Genomic DNA, 22,458 nt, shown 5'->3' with positions numbered 1-22,458 from the left:
GAAAATTCATGGCTATTTGTTATCAATTGAAATATTTACTGACAGCATACTTCAGGTACGCAAATAACATCACTTCACATGACGAGAATGTGTCATGAATTGACATTTTGAACAACATCATACTTTAGGTACCCAAAAAATAACTTTTAATATAAGAAGAAAGTTGAAGTAACTTTAGAGAAACAAGCAATTTTTTAACAAGACATGTTAATTTTTAATGTTTATTGAATAAACATATCCACGAAAGGAGAGAGAAAAAGTATTGATTCAAGAATTATATATAAATTCTTAAGAAACAATAATAATTACTGATGTTACGTTTAAGAAATTAACTGTTCGGACAATCGATCTGGTGGTTAATTAATTTAAACAGTAAAATAGATGTGGAGATAATACGTCTCTCTTGAAGAGTAATAAAATTAAAGCGCTCACATAGCTGGAGATAGTCCCTTTCACCTTAAATGCTAAAAATTTGAGAAAACTCTTCTGAATTTTATCTATTGAATCAGAGTATTTTTGAAAGTGCAGAAACCAAATAGTGGACGCATATTCTGTCGGTGATCTTACAAGAGCATTAAATAATAGAATAAACGTGTTTATGTTAGAAAAATTCTTTGAGCAGCTTAAGAGATAACCGAGGGTCATAGAGATGCTAGACTATAAGGATGAAATATGGTAAGTGAAACTAAGGTTATATTTAAAATTGACATTAAGATCACGAGTAGATGTAACTCTTGTTACTGTAACGTTATTAATTTTGTACGGAAAAATAAGTGGAAAACCAGTTTTCTTAAAAGATAATATTTGACATTTTGTTAAGTTCACTGATAGTTTATTATTGTAACACCAGATCGAGATCATATCTGGATCATTTTGTACAATTTAAGCGTCATAGTTGGAGATGATCCTACGATAAATCTGGACGTCATCAGCGTATAAGAGTATAAAAGATAGTAAGTTAGTATCAATATCGTTAATATAAATAGTAAATAAAGGAGAACCGAAAAAAGAACCTTGAGGTACTTCACGTTGAGGTGCAAAAGACGTGGAACAGTAGTTTCCTAAAACTACTCTATTGCATCTATCTTGAAGATAATTGATAAGTATATTTTTTATATTAGCGGGAAGGTTTAGTAAATTTAGTTTATTGTTCAATGTGGTATGGTCTATAGTGTCAAAAGCTTTAGCGAAATCTAAATAAATTACGTCGACTTGACATCCCGACTGCAAGGGTTCTTTAATAAAATGAGTAAGAGTAGCTAAGTTTGTCAAAGACTTTGAAGCCTTGCGGACTTGTTCAGTAGTGAAATATTCTGTAATGCTTTCAAGGTCAGGAAGAAACTCACCGTCTGTAGTTTGAGGTGTTGGCTGTGAAGCGATACTGTTAACAGAGACAAATAAATTTGCGAACGCGTTTACAATTTGCTTGGGAGTTTTGAGGAGATGATTATTATAACTCATACTATCCGGTAACATAGGCTTCTACGTGAATTATTAACATACGACCAGAATAATTTTGGATCCGTGTATAACCTTGTTTGACTCTCGAAGTGTAGTTGCGATATTCCCTCCTGATGCACCTGTGGATATTTGTCGATAACAATTAAATTTAAGTTTCATAGTAATCAGATAAGTTATTACGTTTTTTAAGAAGGTTATTTTTAGCACGAATGTTATTAATAATTTTACCAGTGAACCAGTGTGGATATCGTCGGCAACTATGCGTAGAAAATTTCTTTACAGGAACAAATCGATGAATTGCATCTAGGATTGTATTAATAAAAAGATCGTACACAGTGTCTATGTCACTTAAATCGTCAAGGAAGGACCAGTTAATTGATAAAAGTTGAAGTAACTTTAGAGTGACAAACAATATTAATACTAATTAATATTATTAATATTAATATTAATATTAACAAGTATTAATATTTTTAGATGTCAATGGCATGAAAATAACTAATCTAAAATTTCAATGAATTTCGTTAAAAAATTTAAAAAATGTATAAAATGACTCTTTGTCGTGAACTGACATATTGAACAACAGCATACTTCAGGTACTCAAAAAATAACTTTTAATATAAGAAAAAAGTTGAAGTAACTTTAGAGAAACAAGCAATTTTTTAACAAGACATGTTATTTTTAGATGTTTATTGCATAAACATATCCAGGTAAGTATTGGAGTGAAAAGTATTCATTCCAGAATTATATATACAAATTTTATGAAACAATAATATTTAAGGATGTTAAATTTATGAATTTAACTGTTTCACACTGTCAATGAAAATTAATGATTATTTGTTATCAATTGAAATATTTACTGACAGGATACTTCAGGTACGCAAATAACAATATTTCCCATAACGAGAAATATGCAGCAACTTTAGAGTAACAAACAGGAATTTAACAGGAATTTCGTTGAAAAATTAAAAAAATATATAAAATGACTCTTTGTCATGAACTGACATATTGTCCGACAGCATACTTTAGGTTTCCAAAAAAATAACTTTTAATATAAGAAGAAAGTTGAAGTAACTTTAGAGTAACAAGCAATTTTTTAACAAGACATATTATTTTTAGATGTGTATTGCATGAACATATCCACGTAAGGAGAGAAAAAGTATTAATTCAAGAATTATATATACAAATTTTAAGAAACAATAATATTTAAAGATGTTAAATTTATGAATTTAACTGTTTCACACTGTCAATGAAAATTAATGATTATTTGTTATCAATTGAAATATTTACTGACAGCATACTTCAGGTACGCAAGTAACAATATTTCCCATAACGAGAAATATGCAGCTGTGTGTAAACATGTATATAATATATTTTTGAAATATATTACGCCTGGGATTATTAAATACAGCTTCCTTTTTTGAAATATTACTACTTTTTACGAATATCTTAAAGAAAGGATCAGTTCAGATTTTTGGAGGGTAATTTATAAGCATCAGGAGTCATTACGAAGAGATCCGCGCAATTCTCTTTTAGCTACATATCAGGCGAACTTTTTTTCCGTATTTAAACACCGAGGACTATTTGTCATTAACTGACATATTGACCGAAGGCATACTTGTGCTACGCAAATAATAACACACATAGAATTTTTTAACAAGTTATATTATTTTTAGAAGTTAATTCGTTAACTCGTTGATAAATAACTCAAAAAATATACAAAACACAGCTCGTGGTCTCAAAAATAATAGTAAATAATTAAATATTAATAGCAAATGAGAAATTCTGGAAATATTATTACTTTATAAAAAAAATCAGCATAATCAATCAATAATAATCAATTTAAAAGGGCCATGTTTACTTTGACTAATGCTCCTAAATTTTTCGCTAAAATGATGGATAGAGTCTTGGGTATTGCGCGTAAAAAGAAAATCGCTTTTTTATTATTCGACGACACTTGCATTTACGCAAGAAATTGTGTCGAACTGATGGAATGTTTAGCCGTGGTACTGAGTTTACTTCGAGAACCGGGCCTCACAATTAACTTGCAAAAATGTCAATTTAGAAAGTTAAGCGTAGAGTATTAGGGTTATACTTTAGGGAACGGTGAAATAAAACCCGAGGAAAAAAAAATTTCCGCTATCACAGAATTTCCACGACCAACGAATATACACGAAGTGAGGCGGTTTATAGGTTTAACAAGTTTTTTTCGACGATTCATACCAGGGTTCGCAAATATTATTCATCAGATAACAAATTTGTTTAGAGGAAAATTTGAATGGTCAAATCGACAAGATCAAATATTTAATGTAATCAAGCAAAAACTAGCGTGCAAACCGGTATTAAAAATCTATAATCTGAAAGGCGCGAGAACAGAACTTCATACTGTCGCGTCGTCAGTCGGTTTAGGTGCGATGATGTTTCAGGCAGATAACGAGAATGAGGATTTACAATTAGTATACGCAATTAGTAGAAGGACATCTCAAGTCGAAGAAAAATACCATTCAAGTAGATTGGAACTTATGGTAATCCAGTGGACTCTCACACGTTTGGGATCCTTTTTATTTGCCATTCTTTTTATAATACCAACAGACTGTCAGTGTCTTGTAAATTTTAATGCTTGGAAAACTCAGAGTTCTCAAGTGGCGAGATAGTTAAGCGAAATAGCTGAATTTAATTTTGAAAATAAGTACAGAAAAGAGGAAAATATGCGTCATGTAGATGCTCTACCAAGAGCTCCCGTGGAAACCGTAAACGTAGACGATTCACAAGATGATGTATTTGCTATAGATACTCGCGAAGATGAAATTCTTGTATTTCAAAGTAGTGATCCGATGATAAAAGAAAAATTCACATTTAGAAGAAAAATTAATCAAATAGAATGAAAGACGAAAAGGGACGCGACGGGTTTTGGGATTTTCGCTAATAGACGGGCTTGTATATAAGAAGTGTCTTGAGGGTCAACGAGAAAAACAGCTGTATGTGATACCACAAGTAATGAGCAAAGCTCTTGTGATTCGTAATTAGGATATGGCAAGTCATTTTGGAGTCGATAAGACTGTAAGTCGAATTAAGCAATTCTACTGTTTTCCGCGAATGAGGGGATACGTCAAACGGCATATACAAAATTGTTTTGAGTGCATTTTAGAAAAACGTAAATGTGGTTGAAAAGAGGGAGAATTGCATCCCATTCCTCCGAGGCGACGACCGTTCGAAGTGTCTACGCTATCCCGGTCAAAAATGTAAGCGCAAATACTACGTCGAAAAAGGTGAAAGATTTTATTGATCACTTTGGAGCACCAGAACGTCTAGTAACTGACAGAGATACGGGATTCACTTATCATTGCTTCTAAGAGTTATGTTTGAAAGGAATAAAACATATTTTTTACCAAACAGGCATGAATTTTGCTCTTTATTATGTCTGTAAGGCGGGGAAAAATCGCTGTTTTTCTATTGGTTGGGAGTAGCGGGAGTAAAAACTCCCTAGGGAGTAAATTTTATAGTGAACAGGAAAAAAAAGAGAAATATGTGTCTTCTTTACCGACCGAAGGGAATTATCGTTTATTTTTTACATTAGTTCGATTTCAAAAGTGCAAATGCAGCGCTGCTCGAAAGTAAAAGTTGTGCATCTGTGAATAAAATTGTAAGATTATGTAGTCTTGTTGACAGAAAAAGTATTGTCAATATTCGATAGTCTTTATCAATATATTTATTAAAAGTTTAAAATGAGTAGCGACGAAAGTGACAACGAAGTTTCGTGTACTCCTCCTGAATTGCTATTCCTAAATTAATTCCGGAGTTATTATATAAATTATATAATAATTATATAATATAATTATAATTATAAAATGTTATTATATAAATTTAATCTTTTGAGTTGGTTTTTTGTAGTCGAATCCCCCACCGGAACCACGCCCCTTGTCCCCGTCAGGGGGGCTAAACCCCCTTGAACCTCCTCCGCGCAACCCAACTATCAATTCAACTTAATAGTTGTTCTATGACAAACTCGCGTACATTCATAACAATTCCACACATCTTTAATATTTTTTTGACCCTTCTTCCTGACATAAAAAAACAGCAAAATTAATTCCTTTGTGTTAAAAAATATCGTGTGCGCCATGGAACAAAAGCCTTTTTTTACTCGTTAATAAACGGGTGTTAAATTAATAATTAATAATAAAAATTATTTAAATAATTAATAACATTTGAGGAAATGAAGATAAACCATCAATTCTTTTTTTGTTTAAAAGATCATCTAATTCTGGGTCGAAAAAAGATTATTGAGTTAGAATTATAAGAATCAGAAATTAATCATAAAATGTTATTTAGAAAAAGGCTGAAAAATAACATGCCGAGTAGGTAGGCAGCCCCCTCCAACTTGTGTTATAGGTTGCTGAGACATCAACTTTCAATAATCATCTGTTAATAATTTAGATTTGTTAAAAATGCTATTTGCACTGGTTTTATTTAACACAGAATTAGATGATCTTCCAAATAAAAAAAGAATTGACGATTTATTTTCATTTCTTCAAATGTTATTAATTTTTTAAATAATTTTTATTATTAATTTAACACCCGTTTATCCAAAATAATTCATATAGGGCTCGCTGGATGCAGATTTTGATAAGCATCCTAATGGTGTTTTTAAAATTACTCTAATTTTATTTGTTCGTAAAATATTTCATTTTTTATTAACTTTTGTTAGTTAATTAATTAATATCTCCAAAACAAAAAATAATGCCATCTTTAAAATTTAACCATCGATTTATTATGACTTAAACAATATTCATGATTTTTTTCGCGCTTCTAAATGACGGAGAACATGTTTAAAAGTTATAAAGAAATTTTATTTTTTAAACAAATTGTTTAAAAATTAATATTTTTTTTTAAATAAGTTTTTTCTAAAAGTTTAAGGTCTTTTGCGTAAAAAACTTTCATAACATTTTTCTCTATTTTTAATATGGAAAAAGGTATAAGTAAAGCAAAAAAATATTGCTCTAATTTGTTATTGTAAATATCTTGAAAAATATTAAAAATTTCAAATTCAAAATTTGTACACTTATTTAGCAACATTATCACTACAATTTACTGAATTTTAAGAAAAATCCGAGACATAACCCCGTATTCTTATATGAAATGCCTAAAATAAGTTAGTAGAAAGGTTTAAAGAAACTCTCTTGCAAGCGATGAGAAGTCGAACAAACGAAACTTATGACAATTGGTATATCAACTTAAAGTAAATAGTGCGACTGTAAGCAAATCGTCAGTTTAAGAACCATACGAATCGTTGTATGGTATAACCAATGAAAATTGTGCAACGTATGAATTACCCCAAGAAACTCAGCGGGAAATTAGAGAAAATATCAAAAAGAACAAGAAATATATAATATCGATTTGGTGCACATCGGCGAAATAATGTAAAGTATAAATTAGGAGATATCGTGTTTGTTAAGAAAACCCCAGTTTGTACAAGACAATCAACAAAACTTCAGCCAATCTACGGAGGGCCAATGGACAGAAACACCTAAGCGAATTGCTAAATGTTCAAAAAGATTTTCTGTAGGATTATAATGTTTTGGCAACTAATTTAAACTTTTTTGTATGTATTAAAGATCCTGAATTTTCTTTATTGTAAAAGGTTTGAGAAACCAATTCTTTCACTTTGCGATGGAAAGATTCCACTTTCAAAGCCCAGGACCTATCTTCAAAATACTCGACTGGGGTCGATTGTTCCTGGGAAAGGTAACTGCATTGGATCTAATCAGCGATTATCCTGCAATCTGATCAAAGATCCAATTAAAAATCAATTGGAAAGGTTTTGGGAGTTCGTAAAAGTTGAGCATAAGAAGCACCTGTCACAGGTGGAAAGTAAATGCGAAACTCATTTTCAGGAGCATATTCAGCGAGACAATGGGGATAGTTATATGGTAGCGCTTTCCTTTATTTATAAACAAAAAAATCTGGGCTTAACATTCGAAACAGCACGACATCGATTTTTTTAGAAAGAAGGTTGAAACGGGATTTGAAATCACGCGATCGTTATCAACTGTTTATGAAGAAATTTGAGGAGTTAGGACGTATGGAGATAATTTCTGGTTTGAACACAGGTGGATATTGCATCCCACACCATGCTGTTTTTAAGGAATCAAGCTTAACTACTAAACTATAATTCAAGATGGAGACTTTGAATTGATTTTACGATTTTGGAATCACATCTTTGTAATGAGTGTGGACATTGAAAAAATGTTGCGTCAGTTCTAGGTGTGGTAGGAAGATCGAATTTATCAGAAGATCCTTTAGAGATTCGACGAGCATTAACCGTTGAGGATCTATCGGCTGAACACCATAGCCTACGGAATTGCGTTAGCACCTTCCTTAGCAACGCGTTGCTTGAAGCAACTGGCGGAAGACGAAGGTGCTAATTTTCCAAAGGCAGCCGATGCAATACGCCATTGACAGAGTCTTGAGACGTCGTAAGAACAAGAAGATGTGTGAAATTTAGTCAGCTTTGCTGAGCAATTATTTTTGTTTTCTGATCGTTAAAATTTAATTCAAAATTCAATAAAGTGATATAAAAATTCAGGAGTGATATATTTGATTAATAAAGTTCACCACAATTCAGAAGTGAGCACAAAAACAATTGGTGACTTTAAGGTTAGAATTCAGGCGTGGTCGCGTTTTGTGAAGTCGTTTTTGGTGCTGAAGATTCAATGTCGGGTGAATTTGAATGGATAATAATCAGTTGAAGAATTTTATGCAAAATTTTTGGAATCAAGCATCAGAAGACGCCGAGATGGGAATGAGTCCTGAAGAATCGAAACGTGTGTTAGATGAGATCGAACGCCAAAAGTTGTCAAGAGAAGAGGATAAAGTAATCTATGAGGATCGAATAAAAAGGCTTGAAAAGCTCTACAACAAAGAACAAGAGAAACATCAGGCTCATGGTACTTCCCAGCGGTTACAACAAGAAAATCTTCAGTTTGCTCAAGATTCCAAATCGCGTTTGAGAGACACCGCTTTTAAATGGCACATGTCGAAATTGGATAGTGACAAATTTTCAAACATTTGTGACTGAGTTTCAAAATAGGTTTACACAAGCCCAAACTGCTAGTGGTAAGTTGAAAGAAATGTCAAATCGCCTTTAATATAAGTCTAGAAGCTCAACATAGAGAGCGCAAGCGTGAGTGACGAGAGAGAGAGAGTGGACGTCGTAAGAGCAAGAAGATGTGTGAAATTTAGTCAGCTTTGCTGAGCAATTATTTTTGTTCTCTAATTGTTAAAACTTCATTTAAAATTCAATAAAGTGATATAAAAATTCAAGAGTGATATATTTGATTAATAAAGTTCACCACAAAATGATATTTATGTTGTTGATCTGTTGACTGGAGAGGAGACCATTTAGGACACCATCAAGCTTAAAGATCAGATTATAGAAATCACAAAGATAACAGGTTCACGTTTGTGAAAATGGATCGCAAATGATACTAGAATTACCGAAAATATTGCTGATTGTTCAAATCTTGTTAGATAACAGATATGTCAGGACAAGTATACCAATACACTGGGTGTGTGTTAGAATGCCATGGAAGATAACTTGTATTTTGAAGTCAACTTGCGTGAGAATGAAGAAAAAGTATCGAAGAGAATCATGCTGTCACAGATAGCTCAATTTTACGATCCGTTGGGATTGTTGACACCGGTGATCGTATTTGGAAAAATTAAGCTGCAGGAATCGAGGAAGCTTACTTTGGACTGGGATGATCCCGTCTCTCCTGAGTTGGAGTCTGCGCAGCTGGAGTATTGAGATCAATTGAGTCTAATTAATGATTGGAACATTCCAAGAGGTGTAAAAATTATGTGCAGCACATATGTTGGCAAAGTGACGGAGGAAACATTAAAACTAATCGTCAATAAAGTGGTTTTCTGGTCTGATTCAACAATCCCGTTGAATTGGATTAATACATCTCCACATACCTTAAAACGTTTGTAGCTAATCGTTTTAGTGAAATTTAATAAATTACAAAACCGAAAGATTGGAGGAACGTACCAACATGGGACAATCCTGTCAATTTCATCTCTAGAGGCCAATTGCCATGTAATTTCATAGAGAACGACATCTGGAGAGAGGTACCAGCTTGGTTGCAAAAAGAGGAGTCAACTTGGCCAAGCTATCCAATTAAAACCTTGGATGTGACTGATGTCCTTGTCCGTGACTATCATGAAGAAATATATGCATTGTGGAGTGAACGCTACCTTGTTTGAGTTGCGACAAAAATATTCGAATGTTTATGGTACAGCTGTTGTGAGAAAATTAAATAATTCTTGTATTAAATGTTTTAGAGCCAAACCTAGATCATGCAATTTTTTGATAAGAGAATTGCCTAAGGTACGAGTATCTGTCAATTGTCCGTTTGAAAATGTCGGGATCGACTATTGTGGATACTATGTAGAGGAATAACAAATGTGGAACAGGGGAAAGGTTAAGGTTTATGCAGCGATCTTTGTATGTTTGTCGACAAAAGCTCTTCACATAGAATTGGTACCAACCAATTGATCTGACGACAGAGGCATTTATTGGAGCTTTAAGACGATTTTTTTCTAGACGAGGTAAAGCAAGATCCCTATACCCAAAGAATGCGACTAACTTTGTGGGCGCGAATGGAGAAATGAAGGTACTACATGAGTTATTAAATTCTAAAACGCATAACGAAAATATAATACGAGTGCTTTCCGAAGAACAAATTGAAGGTTGTTCAATTTTGAAGAATTAACCACATATATGTACGAAATTGAAGCGATACTCTACTCAAAACCTTTAACACCTATGTCGAGAGATCCTAACGACCTCCACGTTTTGACTCCGGGTCACTTTTTAATAGGCAAGCCTTTGTCTGCGCAAATGATTTTTCGCAATTGCCTGTAAATCGCTTATTATCATGGCAACATATGCAAAAAATGAAAGTCGATTTTTGGAAGTGATGGAAAAACGAATATTTGAAAGAATTGAACGTTAAGAGTAAGTGGTATACCGGAAAAAATATGAACGTAAAGATTGGAAGTTTGGTTTTGTTAAAAGAGAAAAACTTGCCTCTCCTCCGCTGAACACTTGGTTTTTCCATGTACTTAATTGTTTTATTTCAAACGTGTTGTTCTAGAGGGGCGCCATGTTGCGTCGCATGTATGATTGAATGGAGAAAATTATGGTAAAATTGGAGAAATGTATATTTGAACCTTTGCGCCTAAATTAGCAAAGAAAAGAATTTTTGTATAGAAACCTAATATTGATATAATAATTTATCAGTTTAAATTTAATCTTTACTTTTACTATCAACCTGCCCAATATTTATTACACCACGTGGCAAGAAAGCAATTTTAAGGCTTGCCGTCGACAACCTCAAAGGAGCCTTTTTTCAGTTTCCTTTGCAAACAATTATCTAAATTTTAGTCACAAATTGATAAAAATATTAATTAATTTTTATTGTTAAGCTTACACACGGATTTAGACTGTTAACGGTGTTATAGAATTAACGATACGTAAGAAGTTCCACAGGAATTTCAATTTAATTCTTAGTTCTCTTCTTTTACTTTTTTTTATAAGCTATATGGAAGACTATTTTTATGAAAATGGATGTAGGGATCATTTTACAGAAATTATGATGATAGGCTACGCAGATGATCATGTACTGCTCGCAGATTCGCCGTTAGAATAAACCAATTTAAAGACTCTTAAATTTGTTCAGGAAAGGTGTGTAAAAAACGGTAAAATAGATTTCGTTCTAGAACAACGTTGGCAATTTTTTAATCAGCATCATTGTTCATCAAAGCGCACCTGTCATGTTCATACCATACACAACTGTCTTTAATGAAGAAAAAGTTGGTCCGCCATGCCGAAAAAAACTATTGAATATTTTAAATCTTTGTACACTAAATAAACAAATCTTCAAAATCGTAACCGATCCTCCTGCATAATTATTTATGAATTTATTGTTTACTTTATGCATTATAATAAAAAATTGCTTCATTACAATGTACAGATCACTTGAAATTACTAGTGTAATTTGTATTTGTATCGTGTAAAAACATATATTATAAAAAGTTGGCTAAAAGTAATTCAAAGTTTTATAGATGTAGTTGATATACTTTTAATCTATTTAAAAAAGACTCGTTACTACAAGTTAAATCCCGCGTGTTGTCATGATGAGAATAGAAAAAAAATTTGTGCCTTATGTGGTAGAAAAATTGTTTGCAATGATGGTAATTTAAAAACTTATTTCATCACAGATAATCAGGAAAGGGTCATCCCAACTTTGGAGAATAGAAATTTTTCTTTAAATAATTTATAGTGTTTAATTTTTTAGGGTACAAAGATCCAAAATATTCAAGAATTCTATTTCGGCATCGAGGACAAATTTTTACTTAGATAAAAACAGATGTGAATAACATAGATTTATCTCGAAATTTTAAATAAATTAATGCAGTATATTTTACTGAATTTAAAGTTTTTATTAACTTGCAATAAATTGAAATTGCATTTATCATTGGAACGCATAAAAAAGTACATAAAGTAATTGTAAAAAACTTATTAAATGATTATGACCTATTTTTTTAGCACTAAAATTAAATGAAGGAATCTTACATAAATTACATAAATCTTGTAACATTACACTCATTGGATAGTAAATTTCATTGAACTCATCCACTGCATTCTTTAGGTACTCCAGATGTTACATTTCGTTTAAGAAATAACATAGTAACATACTTGTTCCTTTGAAAATCACATCCATTAGGTTGAGAAATAGAGAAATTCGAACTGAGAACTTTCTGGATAAATGCTCCCATCGAACTAATCTACTACATTATTTCGGTACCCAAGATTTTTCATTTCATATACAGAATCAAAATTTAAACATTCTTCTTCTCTGATAAACTACATAATTAGGTTGAGAAATAGAGAAGTCCGAACTTAGAACTTTCTGGATAAATGATTCTTATGAACTGATCTACTACTTAAGTTTCGGATCTAAAGTTTTAACTTTTCATTTGCGCAATAATTTTCTTGTAACAGTGTAATGTTTTGGCAGAAAAGAAAATATTTATATAACATTCACCCAAGATTTTTCATTTCATATACGGAATCAAAATTTAAACATTCTACTTCTCCGTTAAACTACAATAATTAGGTTGAGAAATAAGGAAGTCCGAAATTAGGACTTTCTGAATAAATGATTCTATTGAACTGATCTACTACATACTTTGGGATCTAAAGTTTTAACTTTTCATTTGCAGAATCATTTTCTTGTAACAGTGTAATGTTATAGCAGTAAAGAAAATATTTATATAACATTCACAGAGAAACCAAAGTTTAAAATTATTGGGTTTTGCAATTTTTTGATGAATCATAAAAAGAGACACAAAATTCAAATTTTGCTATTTCACATAATGACTTTGCAAAGTTTAATTTATATATAATTAACGAAAGTAACAATTGTCGCACTATGTAATTTAACATAAAATCTCCTTATATTTTTAAAAAACTTAGTAAATGATTATGACCTACTTTTTTAGCACTAAATTAAATAAAGGAATCTGACACATAAATCTTGTAACATAACACTCATTGGATAGTAAATTTCATTGAACTCATCCACTGCCTTCTTTAGGTACTCCTGATGTTACATTTCGTTTAAGAAATAACATAGTAACATACTTGTTCCTTTGAAAATCACATCAATTAGGTTGAGAAATAGAGAAATTCGAACTGAGAACTTTCTGGATAAATGATTCCATCGAACTAATCTACTACATTATTTCGGTACCCAAGATTTTTCATTTCATATACTGAATCAAAATTTAAACATTCATCTTCTCTGTTAAACTACGTAATTAGGTTGAGAAATAGAGAACTTTGAACTGAGAACTTTCGGGATAAATGATTGTATTGAACTGATCTACTACTTAAGTTTGTGATCTAAAGTTTTAACTTTTCATTTGCGCAATCATTTTCTTGTAACAGTGTAATGTTTTGGCAGAAAAGAAAATATTTATATAACATTTACCCAAGATTTTTCATTTCATATACGGAATCAAAATTTAAACATTCTACTTCTCTGTTAAACTACAATAATAAGGTTGAGAAATAAGGAAGTCCGAAATTAGGACTTTCTGGATATATGATTCTATTGAACTGATCTACTACATACTTTGGGATCTAAAGTTTTAACTTTTCATTTGTGGAATCATTTTCTTGTAACAGTGTAATGTTATAGCAGCAAAGAAAATATTTATATAACATTTACAGAGAAACCAAAGTTTAAGATTATTGGGTTTTGCAATGTTTTGATGAATCATAAAAATAGACACAAATTTCAAATTTTGCTATTTCACATAATGACTTTGTAATGTTGAATTTATATATAATTAACGAAAGTAACAATTGTCCAACTATGTAATTTAACATAAAATATCCTTATATTTGTAAAAATCTTAGTAAATGATTATGACCTATTTTTTTATCACTAAAATTAAATAAAAGAATCTGACACATAAATCTTGTAACAGAACACTCATTAAATAGTAAATTTCAGTGAACTCAACCACTGCATGGTTTGAGTACTCCAGATGTTACATTTCGTTTAAGTAATAACATAGTAACATAGTTTTTCCTTTAAAAATCACATTAATTAGGTTGAGAAATAGAGAATTTGGAAATGAGAACTTTCTGGATAAATGATTCCATCGAACTAATCTACTGCATTATTGCGGTTCCCAAGGTTTTACACTTCATATACGGAATCATTTTCTTGTAACAGTGTAATATTATAGCAGACATGAAAATATTTATATAACACTCACAGAGATACGAAAGTTTAAGATTGGTGTTTGTAATTTTTTAATGAATCATAAAAAGAGACACAAATTACAAATTTTGCTATTTCACGTAATGACTTTGTAAAGTTTAATTTATATATAATTAACGAAAGTAACAATTGTCGCACTATGTAATTTTACATAAAATATCCTTATATTTGTAAAAAACTTAGTAAATGATTATGACTTATTTTTTTAGCACTAAAATTAAATAAAAGAATCTGACTTAAAAATCTTATAACAGAACACTCATTGGATAGTAACTTTCATTGAACTCATCCACTGCATTTTTAGGGTACTCCAGATGTTACATTTCGTTTAATAATTATCATAGTAACATACTTGTTCATTTAAAAATCACATCAATTAGGTTGAGAAATAGAGAAATTCGAACTGAGAACTTTCTGGATAAATGATTCCATCGAACTAATCTACTACATTATTTCGGTACCCAAGATTTTTCATTTCATATACGGAATCAAAATTTAAACATTCTTCTTCTCTGTTAAACTACATAATTAGGTTGAAAAATAGAGAAGTCCGAACTCAGAACTTTCTGCAAAAATGATTCTATTGAACTGATCTACTACTTACTTTGGGACCTAAAGTTTTAACTTTTCATTTGCGGAATCATTTTCTTGTAACAGTGTAATGTTATAGCAGTAAAGAAAATATTTATATAACATTCACAGAGAAACCAAAGTTTAAGATTATTGGGTTTTGCTATTTTTTGATGAATCATAAAAAGAGACACAAATTTCAAATTTTGCTATTTCACATAATGACTTTGTAAAGTTTAACTTTTATATAGTTAACGAAAGAAACATATGTCCCACTGTGTAAATTAACATAAAGTCTCCTTATATTTTTAAAAAACTTTTTAAATGATTATGACCAATTTTTTTAGCACTAAAATTAAATAATGTAATCTGACACATAAATCTTGTAACAGAACACTCATTTGATAGTAAATTTCATTGAACTGATCCACTGCATGCTTTGGGTACTCCAGATGTTACATTTTGTTTAAGAAATAACATTTTAACATACTTTTTCCTTTGAAAATCACATCAATTAGGTTGAGAAATAGAGAAATTGGAACTGAGAACTTTCTTGATAAATGATTCCATCGAACTAATCTACTACATTATTTCGGTACCCAAGGTTTTTCATTTCATATACGGAATCAAAATTTAAACATTCTTCTTCTGTGTTAAACTACATAATTAGGTTGAGAAATAGAGAAGTCCGAACTTAGATCTTTCTGGATAAATGATTCTATTGAACTAATCTACTACTTACTTTGGGATCTAAAGTTTTAACTTTTCATTTGCGGAATCATTTTCTTGTTACAGTGTAATATTATAGCAGACATGAAAATATTTATATAACACTCACAGAGATACGAAAGTTTAAGATTGGTGTTTGTAATTTTTTGATGAATCATAAAAAGAGACACAAATTTTAAATTTTGCTATTTCACATAATGACTTTGTAATGTTGAATTTATATATAATTACCGAAAGTAACAATTGTCCAACTATGTAATTTAACATAAAATATCCTGATATTTGTAAAAAAAACTTATTAAATGATTATGACCTATTTTTTTTAGCACTAAAATTAAATAAAAGTATCTGACACATAAATCTTGTAACAGAACACTCATTGGATAGTAAATTTCAGTGAACTCATCCACTGCATGCTTTGGGTACTCCAGATGTTACATTTCGTTTAAGAAATAACATAGTAACATAGATGTTCCTTTAAAAATCACATCAATTAGGTTGAGAAATAGAGAAATTCGAACTGAGAACTTTCTGGATAAATGATTCCATCGAACTAATCTACTACATTATTTCGGTACCCAAGAATTTTCATTTCATCTACGGAATCAAAATTTAAACATTCTTCTTCTCTGTTAAACTACAATGATTAGGTTGAGAAATAGAGAAGTCCGAACTGAGAACTTTCTGGATAAATGATTCCATCGAACTGATCTACTACTTACTTTGGGACCTAAAGTTTTAACTTTTCATTTGCGGAATCATTTTCTTGTAACAGTGTAATATTATAGCAGACATGAAAATATTTATATAACACTCACAGAGATACGAAAGTTTAAGATTATTGGGTTTTGCAATTTTTTGATGAATCATAAAAAGAGACACAAATTTCCAGTCTTGCCATTTCACGTAATGACTTTGTAAAGTTGAATTTATATATAATGAACAAAAGGAACAATTGTCACGCTATGTAATTTAACGTTATATCTCCTTATATTTGTAAAAAAAACTTATTAAATGATTATGACCTATTTTTTTTAGCACTAAAATTAAATAAAAGTATCTGACACATAAATCTTGTAACAGAACACTCATTGGATAGTAAATTTCAGTGAACTCATCCACTGCATGCTTTGGGTACTCCAGATGTTACATTTCGTTTAAGAAATAACATAGTAGTTCCTTTAAAAATCACATTAGTTAGTTAAAGTAAAATTAATACTGAATTTATTAACTTATTTGAATTAAAACAGGTAAAGCGATTTTTACAGAGCGGTTCTATATGATGCGTACGAAAGACAAACAGAAACTAAAAACTTCGCAGATACCACTACATACGACGCACACAAGTTGTCCCTCTGCGGGCAAACTAAGGAATCATCCTTGATTTAAAAAGACCGCGAAATAAAATTTAAAATAAAAGTAAATGAAATGCGATGAAATCGTAAACATACCGCCTACCTTGCGAGCTTATTTTAAGATTGCAATGGTCACAATAGAACAAAAGGTACGAACTTAAAACTAATTGTCGAAATTACAAGAATACGTATTAGGTTACAAATATTATGAATAGTTGCACGGTAATCGAACTAATTGTGTGATTGGACGAGTAAATTCAGACGCACTCGTCTTTACTTGAACGACTCTAACGTTACCGTCTTGACCGGGAATAGATTTAATGACACGTCCTAATTCCCATTTAGCGGGTGGGAGATTAGGATTTCGTAGTAAAACAACATCGTTAATTTTCAAATTAACTCGCTCTGACAACCACTTTGTTCGCTGTTGCAGTGACTGTAAATAATCTTTGGACCATGAGCGCCAAAACTGTTCTAAGACACGTTTATAAAACTGCCAACGCGACAAGTGGTTCTCAGGTAGATCCAGAACAGATATCGCAGGTACAGTTTTTAACGCAGATCCGATTAAAAAATGTCCAGGAGTTAATGCTTCGCAACTCTCTGGATCTTCGTTTAGTTGAACAATAGGTCGAGAATTTAAGCAGCATTCGATTTGACAAAGTAAAGTCGTTAATTCTTCGGAAGTCGGTGTAGCGTTTGATAATAATGTACGCAAATGAAATTTTACATTTTTCACGCCAGCTTCCCACAGACCTCCAAAATGCGGCGCAGACGGAGGCATGAAGTGCCACGTGATTCCGTCTGAGGCCATGTGAGAAGCAATCGTCGGATCTTTCATAATGAGCTTAAATGTATGTGACAATTCGCGATCAGCACCGCGAAAATTCGTGCCATTGTCACTATAAAGATCTGTTGGCAAACCTCGACGTGAGGTAAAGCGTCTCAAAGCTGCGAGAAAAGCAGCTGACGTATAATCGTCAACAAGCTCCAAATGTATGGCTTTAACAGAAAAACAAACAAAAACAGCGATCCAAGCCTTATGTGACTTGGTTCCGCGACCCGAACTAGAGCGGACCAAAAATGGACCCGCGTAATCAATTTCGGTATGAGAGAAAGGACGAGAAGGAGATACTCTAGCACTAGGTAAATCTCCCATAAGTTGGTTTTCAACACGCGCTTTGTCTCTCACGCAAGTGACACATTTCCTGATAATTTCTTTAATGAGATTTCGCGCACCAATAATCCAATATTGAGTGCGAGCAATATAAAGAGTCAACTGAACTCCCCCGTGTAATAAATTTTTGTGCAATTGTGTCAAAATTAAAAAGGAAATCGGATGATTAGGTAGAATATCTGGTGGGTTTTGGTAAGTCAATAACTTAGACTAGCGTAGTCGTCCGCCCAATCTAAGTCGAGGCCATGTCTCCGGTGAATCTCGCAGCCAAGTGGGACCCTCCCACCAAAGGGAAAAGGTTGACAAGTCCTCCGCTGAGAGGCCACGTGAGGCACAATCCGCGGGATTTTGCTTGGAAGGAACATGATTCCACGTAGCTGCAGGCAACTCCGTTAAAATACCTGACACACGATTTGCAACGAAAGTAGTCCAGGAAGTTGGTTGCTTCTGAAGCCAACTGAGAACAATTGTAGAGTCTGTCCAGCAAAAAACTTGAGAATTCATTAAACCGAGAGAATCAATAACAAAATGAATTAATTTAGACAAAAAGCTTGCGGCACATAATTCGAGTCGTGGGATGCTTATTGTCTTGAGCGGAGCAACTTTTGTTTTGGACATGAGGAGACTGACTAAAACATCACCTGAAGCGGACCGAATTCGAGAGTATACGACTGCAGAATATGCGACACTCGACGCAGCCATGGATTTGTATCGAGACTGCATCAGAAGAATTATGCGTCCATCTTGGAACTGAAAGATTTGACAAGGCCGACAATGAAGATCGAAATTGATTCCAATCTTTAAGCAAGTCCGAGGAAAGAGAATCGTCCCAGTCTAGCTTTCGAAGCCAGAGTTTTTGCAAAAGAATTTTTGCAATAATTGTCACAGGCGAAATCCAACCCATTGGGTCGAATATTTTCGCGGTAGCCGAGAGTATTGATCTTTTTGTTGCAAGTTCTTCAGGAATTTCACAAGTTTTGAAGTGAAAGGCATCATCTGACGGTTTCCAAAAAATTCCGATGACTTTGAAACCTGAAGAATCGTCAAAAGGGATCTCAACTGCTAAACCATGATCAGCAGAATCCAATCCGTCTAGTAAATCAAGAGAATTACTAAACCATTTCCGTAATGGGAATCCCCCAGCATTTGTCATATTAATGACTTGATCTCTCACCTTGAGTGTGGAGGTTTTATCCGATCCTCCAAGAAAAACGTCATCAACGTAGGTTTGCTCCAAAAGCACGGAAACAGCTAAAGGAAAATTGTCCTTTTCGTCATGTGCCAACTGTCTCATTACGCGAATGGCAAGATATGGCGAAGACGCCATTCCGTAGGTAACAGTATTTAATTCAAACACATGGATCGGACACTTAGGAGCTTCTCGCCACAAAATACATTGATATTTTTGATGGGCAGGATCGATGAGAATCTGGCGAAACATATTAGCAATATCAGCACACAACACGAATTCAAATTGACGCCATCATAAAATGATGGAGCAAATATCTGTTTGTAATTTTGGACCGATGTGTAAAATGTCATTAATCGAGGTTTTGTTGGACGTTGGACTCGAAGCATTAAAGACGACTCTAACTTTCGTTGTTTGGCTACTTTCGCGAACGACAGGGTGGTGCGGAATAAAGACACGAGATGAATCAGTCTGGTCAACGTCAACTGGAGTCATATGTCCCATCTCTTGATACTTTCCTAGAAAATCACGATAATTTTCAGCAAGCAGAGGATCACGAGTAAATCTTTTTTCTATTCTACACAACGAATTGAGAGCTATGTTATAAGAGTCACCTAATTTCGAGGGGGAATCATCAAAAGGTAATTGAACTACATATTTTCCATTTAAGTCTCTAGAATGTGTCTCCATAAAATGATGCTCACATTCAATTTCTTTTTTTGTCATTAAATTCACTGCTGGTATCTCTTTCAATTCCCAAAATTGACGCAAGCTTTCGTCAACTCGGGTTTCCATGGAAAAGTGGACATTAATGTGATAACTTTGAAGAGGAGATCCTTGTAGTGGTCCTGATAAGATCCAACCAAATATAGTTGACTGAGCAACGAGATCTCCACGTGGTCCAGGACAAATCTCAGGTTTGAGCAATTGAGCGTACAGATCGGCTCCAATCAGCAAATCGATCCGGTCACTTTCCCATGGATTTAGATCGGCAAGTTCGAGACTTTAAAGATTTTCAGGAATTTCTAAAAGGGTAAATTCAGCTGGAACATATGCAGTGATTTTTGGAAGTACGAATGCTTGAGTTTGGAGCGTGGTTGAACAAGGTTTAATCGTTTAAATAGTGATAGGAACGGAATGAAGGATTTTATTCGTACAACTTCCTCCCAAACCGGACACTGTAACATTCGTATTTTTGCGTGGAAGACGTAATAATTGAGCAATTAATTCGGACAAAAACGTAGCTTCTGACCCTTGGTCAAGAAGAGCGCGGACATGAACGCGGCGGCCATCAGGCGCCTCAACCATCACTCGAGCGGTTCCCAACAGAACAGTAGTGCGGTATTTTTAGACGAGTTCAAATGCGATGAAATCGCCACATCATCAGACACTTGATTTGATTCTGAAACGCTATGATCAGTTTTTAATTCGCGACTTTGTGACAAATTTTTATTATCGCGATGCAATAAAGAATGATGAGGCTTTTTACAAATATTACAAAATTTTCGGCTCTGACATAAATTGCGATTATGCTTACCTAAACAGTTGAAGCATCGTGAATTAGCCTTTAAATATTCAGAACGTTCATCAATTGTTTTTTCTTTAAATACAGAACAAGCATAGAGGTTATGTTCTCTGTTACACATTGGACATACAAACTTTGTTGAGTTTTGATGCGTGTGTACCTTCTTGAGTACCGACTGCGAATGATTTGAATTTTTACTTTCAGGACGCTTTTTAATATCTACTGTAGCTTCTAAATCGCGAATTCGAGAATCAAGAAATTTAACAAATTGATCGAGAGAGGGAGGATCTGTCTCTTCACTAATTGACAATTCCCACTGATCACGAGAAATTTTATCTAACTTGTTTATTAACATAAAAACTAACAAATCATTCCCCTCATCGATAGGACGTTTTAGACTTTTTAAAGCAGATGTCGCAGTAATAACAACGTTACGCATAGTTTTTAAATTATTCAACCAATCTGATGTGACAGGTGGCAATTCAACAATCTTTTTTAAATATTCATATATTAAAACTTTAGAATTACTATAACGAGTTTCGAGATTTTCACAAATATTCTGAAAATTGCCATCTGTCCCTGGTTGATTTTGAGCAATTATTAATGCCTCACCTTTAAGAGATGATTTGAGATAATGAAGACGCTCTGCATCCGACAAGCGATCGTTGTCAATTACAAGAGATTTAAACAGATCTCTAAAGGTGAGCCACTCACAATACGAACCTGAGAAAGTGTGTATAGTAATGCGAGGAAGTTTTACAGATGATGATGCTCCTCGTGGCGTTGCATCTGGATCTGGTGGTTGAGAACGGTCTTGTACCGGCATGGGCGGTGGCTCAGGAAGACTGCTAAGTATGTGGTATATGGCCTCCTCATACAAGTCCTCAATCTGATTAAACTCATCAGAATTATAAATTGTAATTGTTGTCTCTCCTCCTTCGGCTTGATTAGGAGGATCTATTATTGGAGGATTTGCAAGTAAAGCGGCATGATTTTGTCGACACCTCAGCCAGCAATCTTGTAAATTTGTTAGGCGTCCTAACAACAGTTGTCGAGGTGGATTTTCGTAATTTAAAACACGATTAACAATCTGTTTGATAGAGTTAAATAGAGTTTCTTGGTCACTTAACACTCGTTCATAACTAGTCGTGGCCATGTTTGTTACAGGAAAAATGGCCGACCACGCTACGTAAAATATAGTGAAAAAAATTTTTCATGAAAAAAGGTTCTCGATACTGAGAAAAAAAGTAAAATAGCACCAAAATATTGCGGAAAAAACACAATAAAGTCTTAAAAAAAGTACTTTTTGACTATTCAAGTCACTTGAGAGAATAAAAAAATGCAATATATAAAGGAAAAATCCCTTAAGCGTCACTTAACACAAAGCACTGATTTCACTTTCTTTTCTCCTTTTTAGAAATCCGGCTCGAAGGACCATGTTATGAATTTAAACAGTTTAACATAAAGGACTTGTGAAAAAAAGGAGAATAAGATAGTGAAAGTAAAATTAACACTGAATTTATTAACTTATTTGAGATAAAACAGGTAAAGCGATTTTTACAGAGCGGTTCTATATGATGCGTACGAAAGACAAACAG

The 22,458-nt window shown here is 32.9% G+C and overlaps 3 protein-coding genes across 3 annotated transcripts; all 3 read right to left on the bottom strand.

Annotated features, from left to right (window-relative positions):
• Window positions 1-17,174: 17,174 nt before the first annotated feature.
• LOC127280289 (uncharacterized) lies at window positions 17,175-18,128 on the bottom strand. Its single transcript, XM_051303195.1, has one exon. The coding sequence runs from the start codon at window positions 18,126-18,128 to the stop codon at window positions 17,175-17,177; it is 954 nt and encodes a 317-aa protein (XP_051159152.1).
• Window positions 18,129-19,629: 1,501 nt separating this feature from the next.
• On the bottom strand, window positions 19,630-20,522 carry LOC127280288 (uncharacterized). The gene is made up of 2 exons (XM_051303194.1): window positions 20,410-20,522; window positions 19,630-20,338 (listed from the first exon to the last, which is right to left on the bottom strand). The coding sequence occupies exons 1-2, from the start codon at window positions 20,520-20,522 to the stop codon at window positions 19,630-19,632; spliced, it is 822 nt and encodes a 273-aa protein (XP_051159151.1).
• Window positions 20,523-20,642: 120 nt separating this feature from the next.
• Window positions 20,643-22,016, bottom strand: LOC127280287 (uncharacterized). Its single transcript, XM_051303193.1, has one exon. The coding sequence runs from the start codon at window positions 22,014-22,016 to the stop codon at window positions 20,643-20,645; it is 1,374 nt and encodes a 457-aa protein (XP_051159150.1).
• Between the last annotated feature and the right edge of the window lie 442 nt (window positions 22,017-22,458).

This window comes from Leptopilina boulardi, unplaced genomic scaffold (genome assembly GCF_019393585.1).
Source record: "Leptopilina boulardi isolate dan_hultmark-lab unplaced genomic scaffold, ZJU_Lbou_2.1 LbouV2_234, whole genome shotgun sequence".
Classification (NCBI taxonomy): Eukaryota; Metazoa; Arthropoda; class Insecta; order Hymenoptera; family Figitidae; genus Leptopilina; species Leptopilina boulardi.
This window is presented reverse-complemented; position numbering and strand designations above follow the sequence as displayed.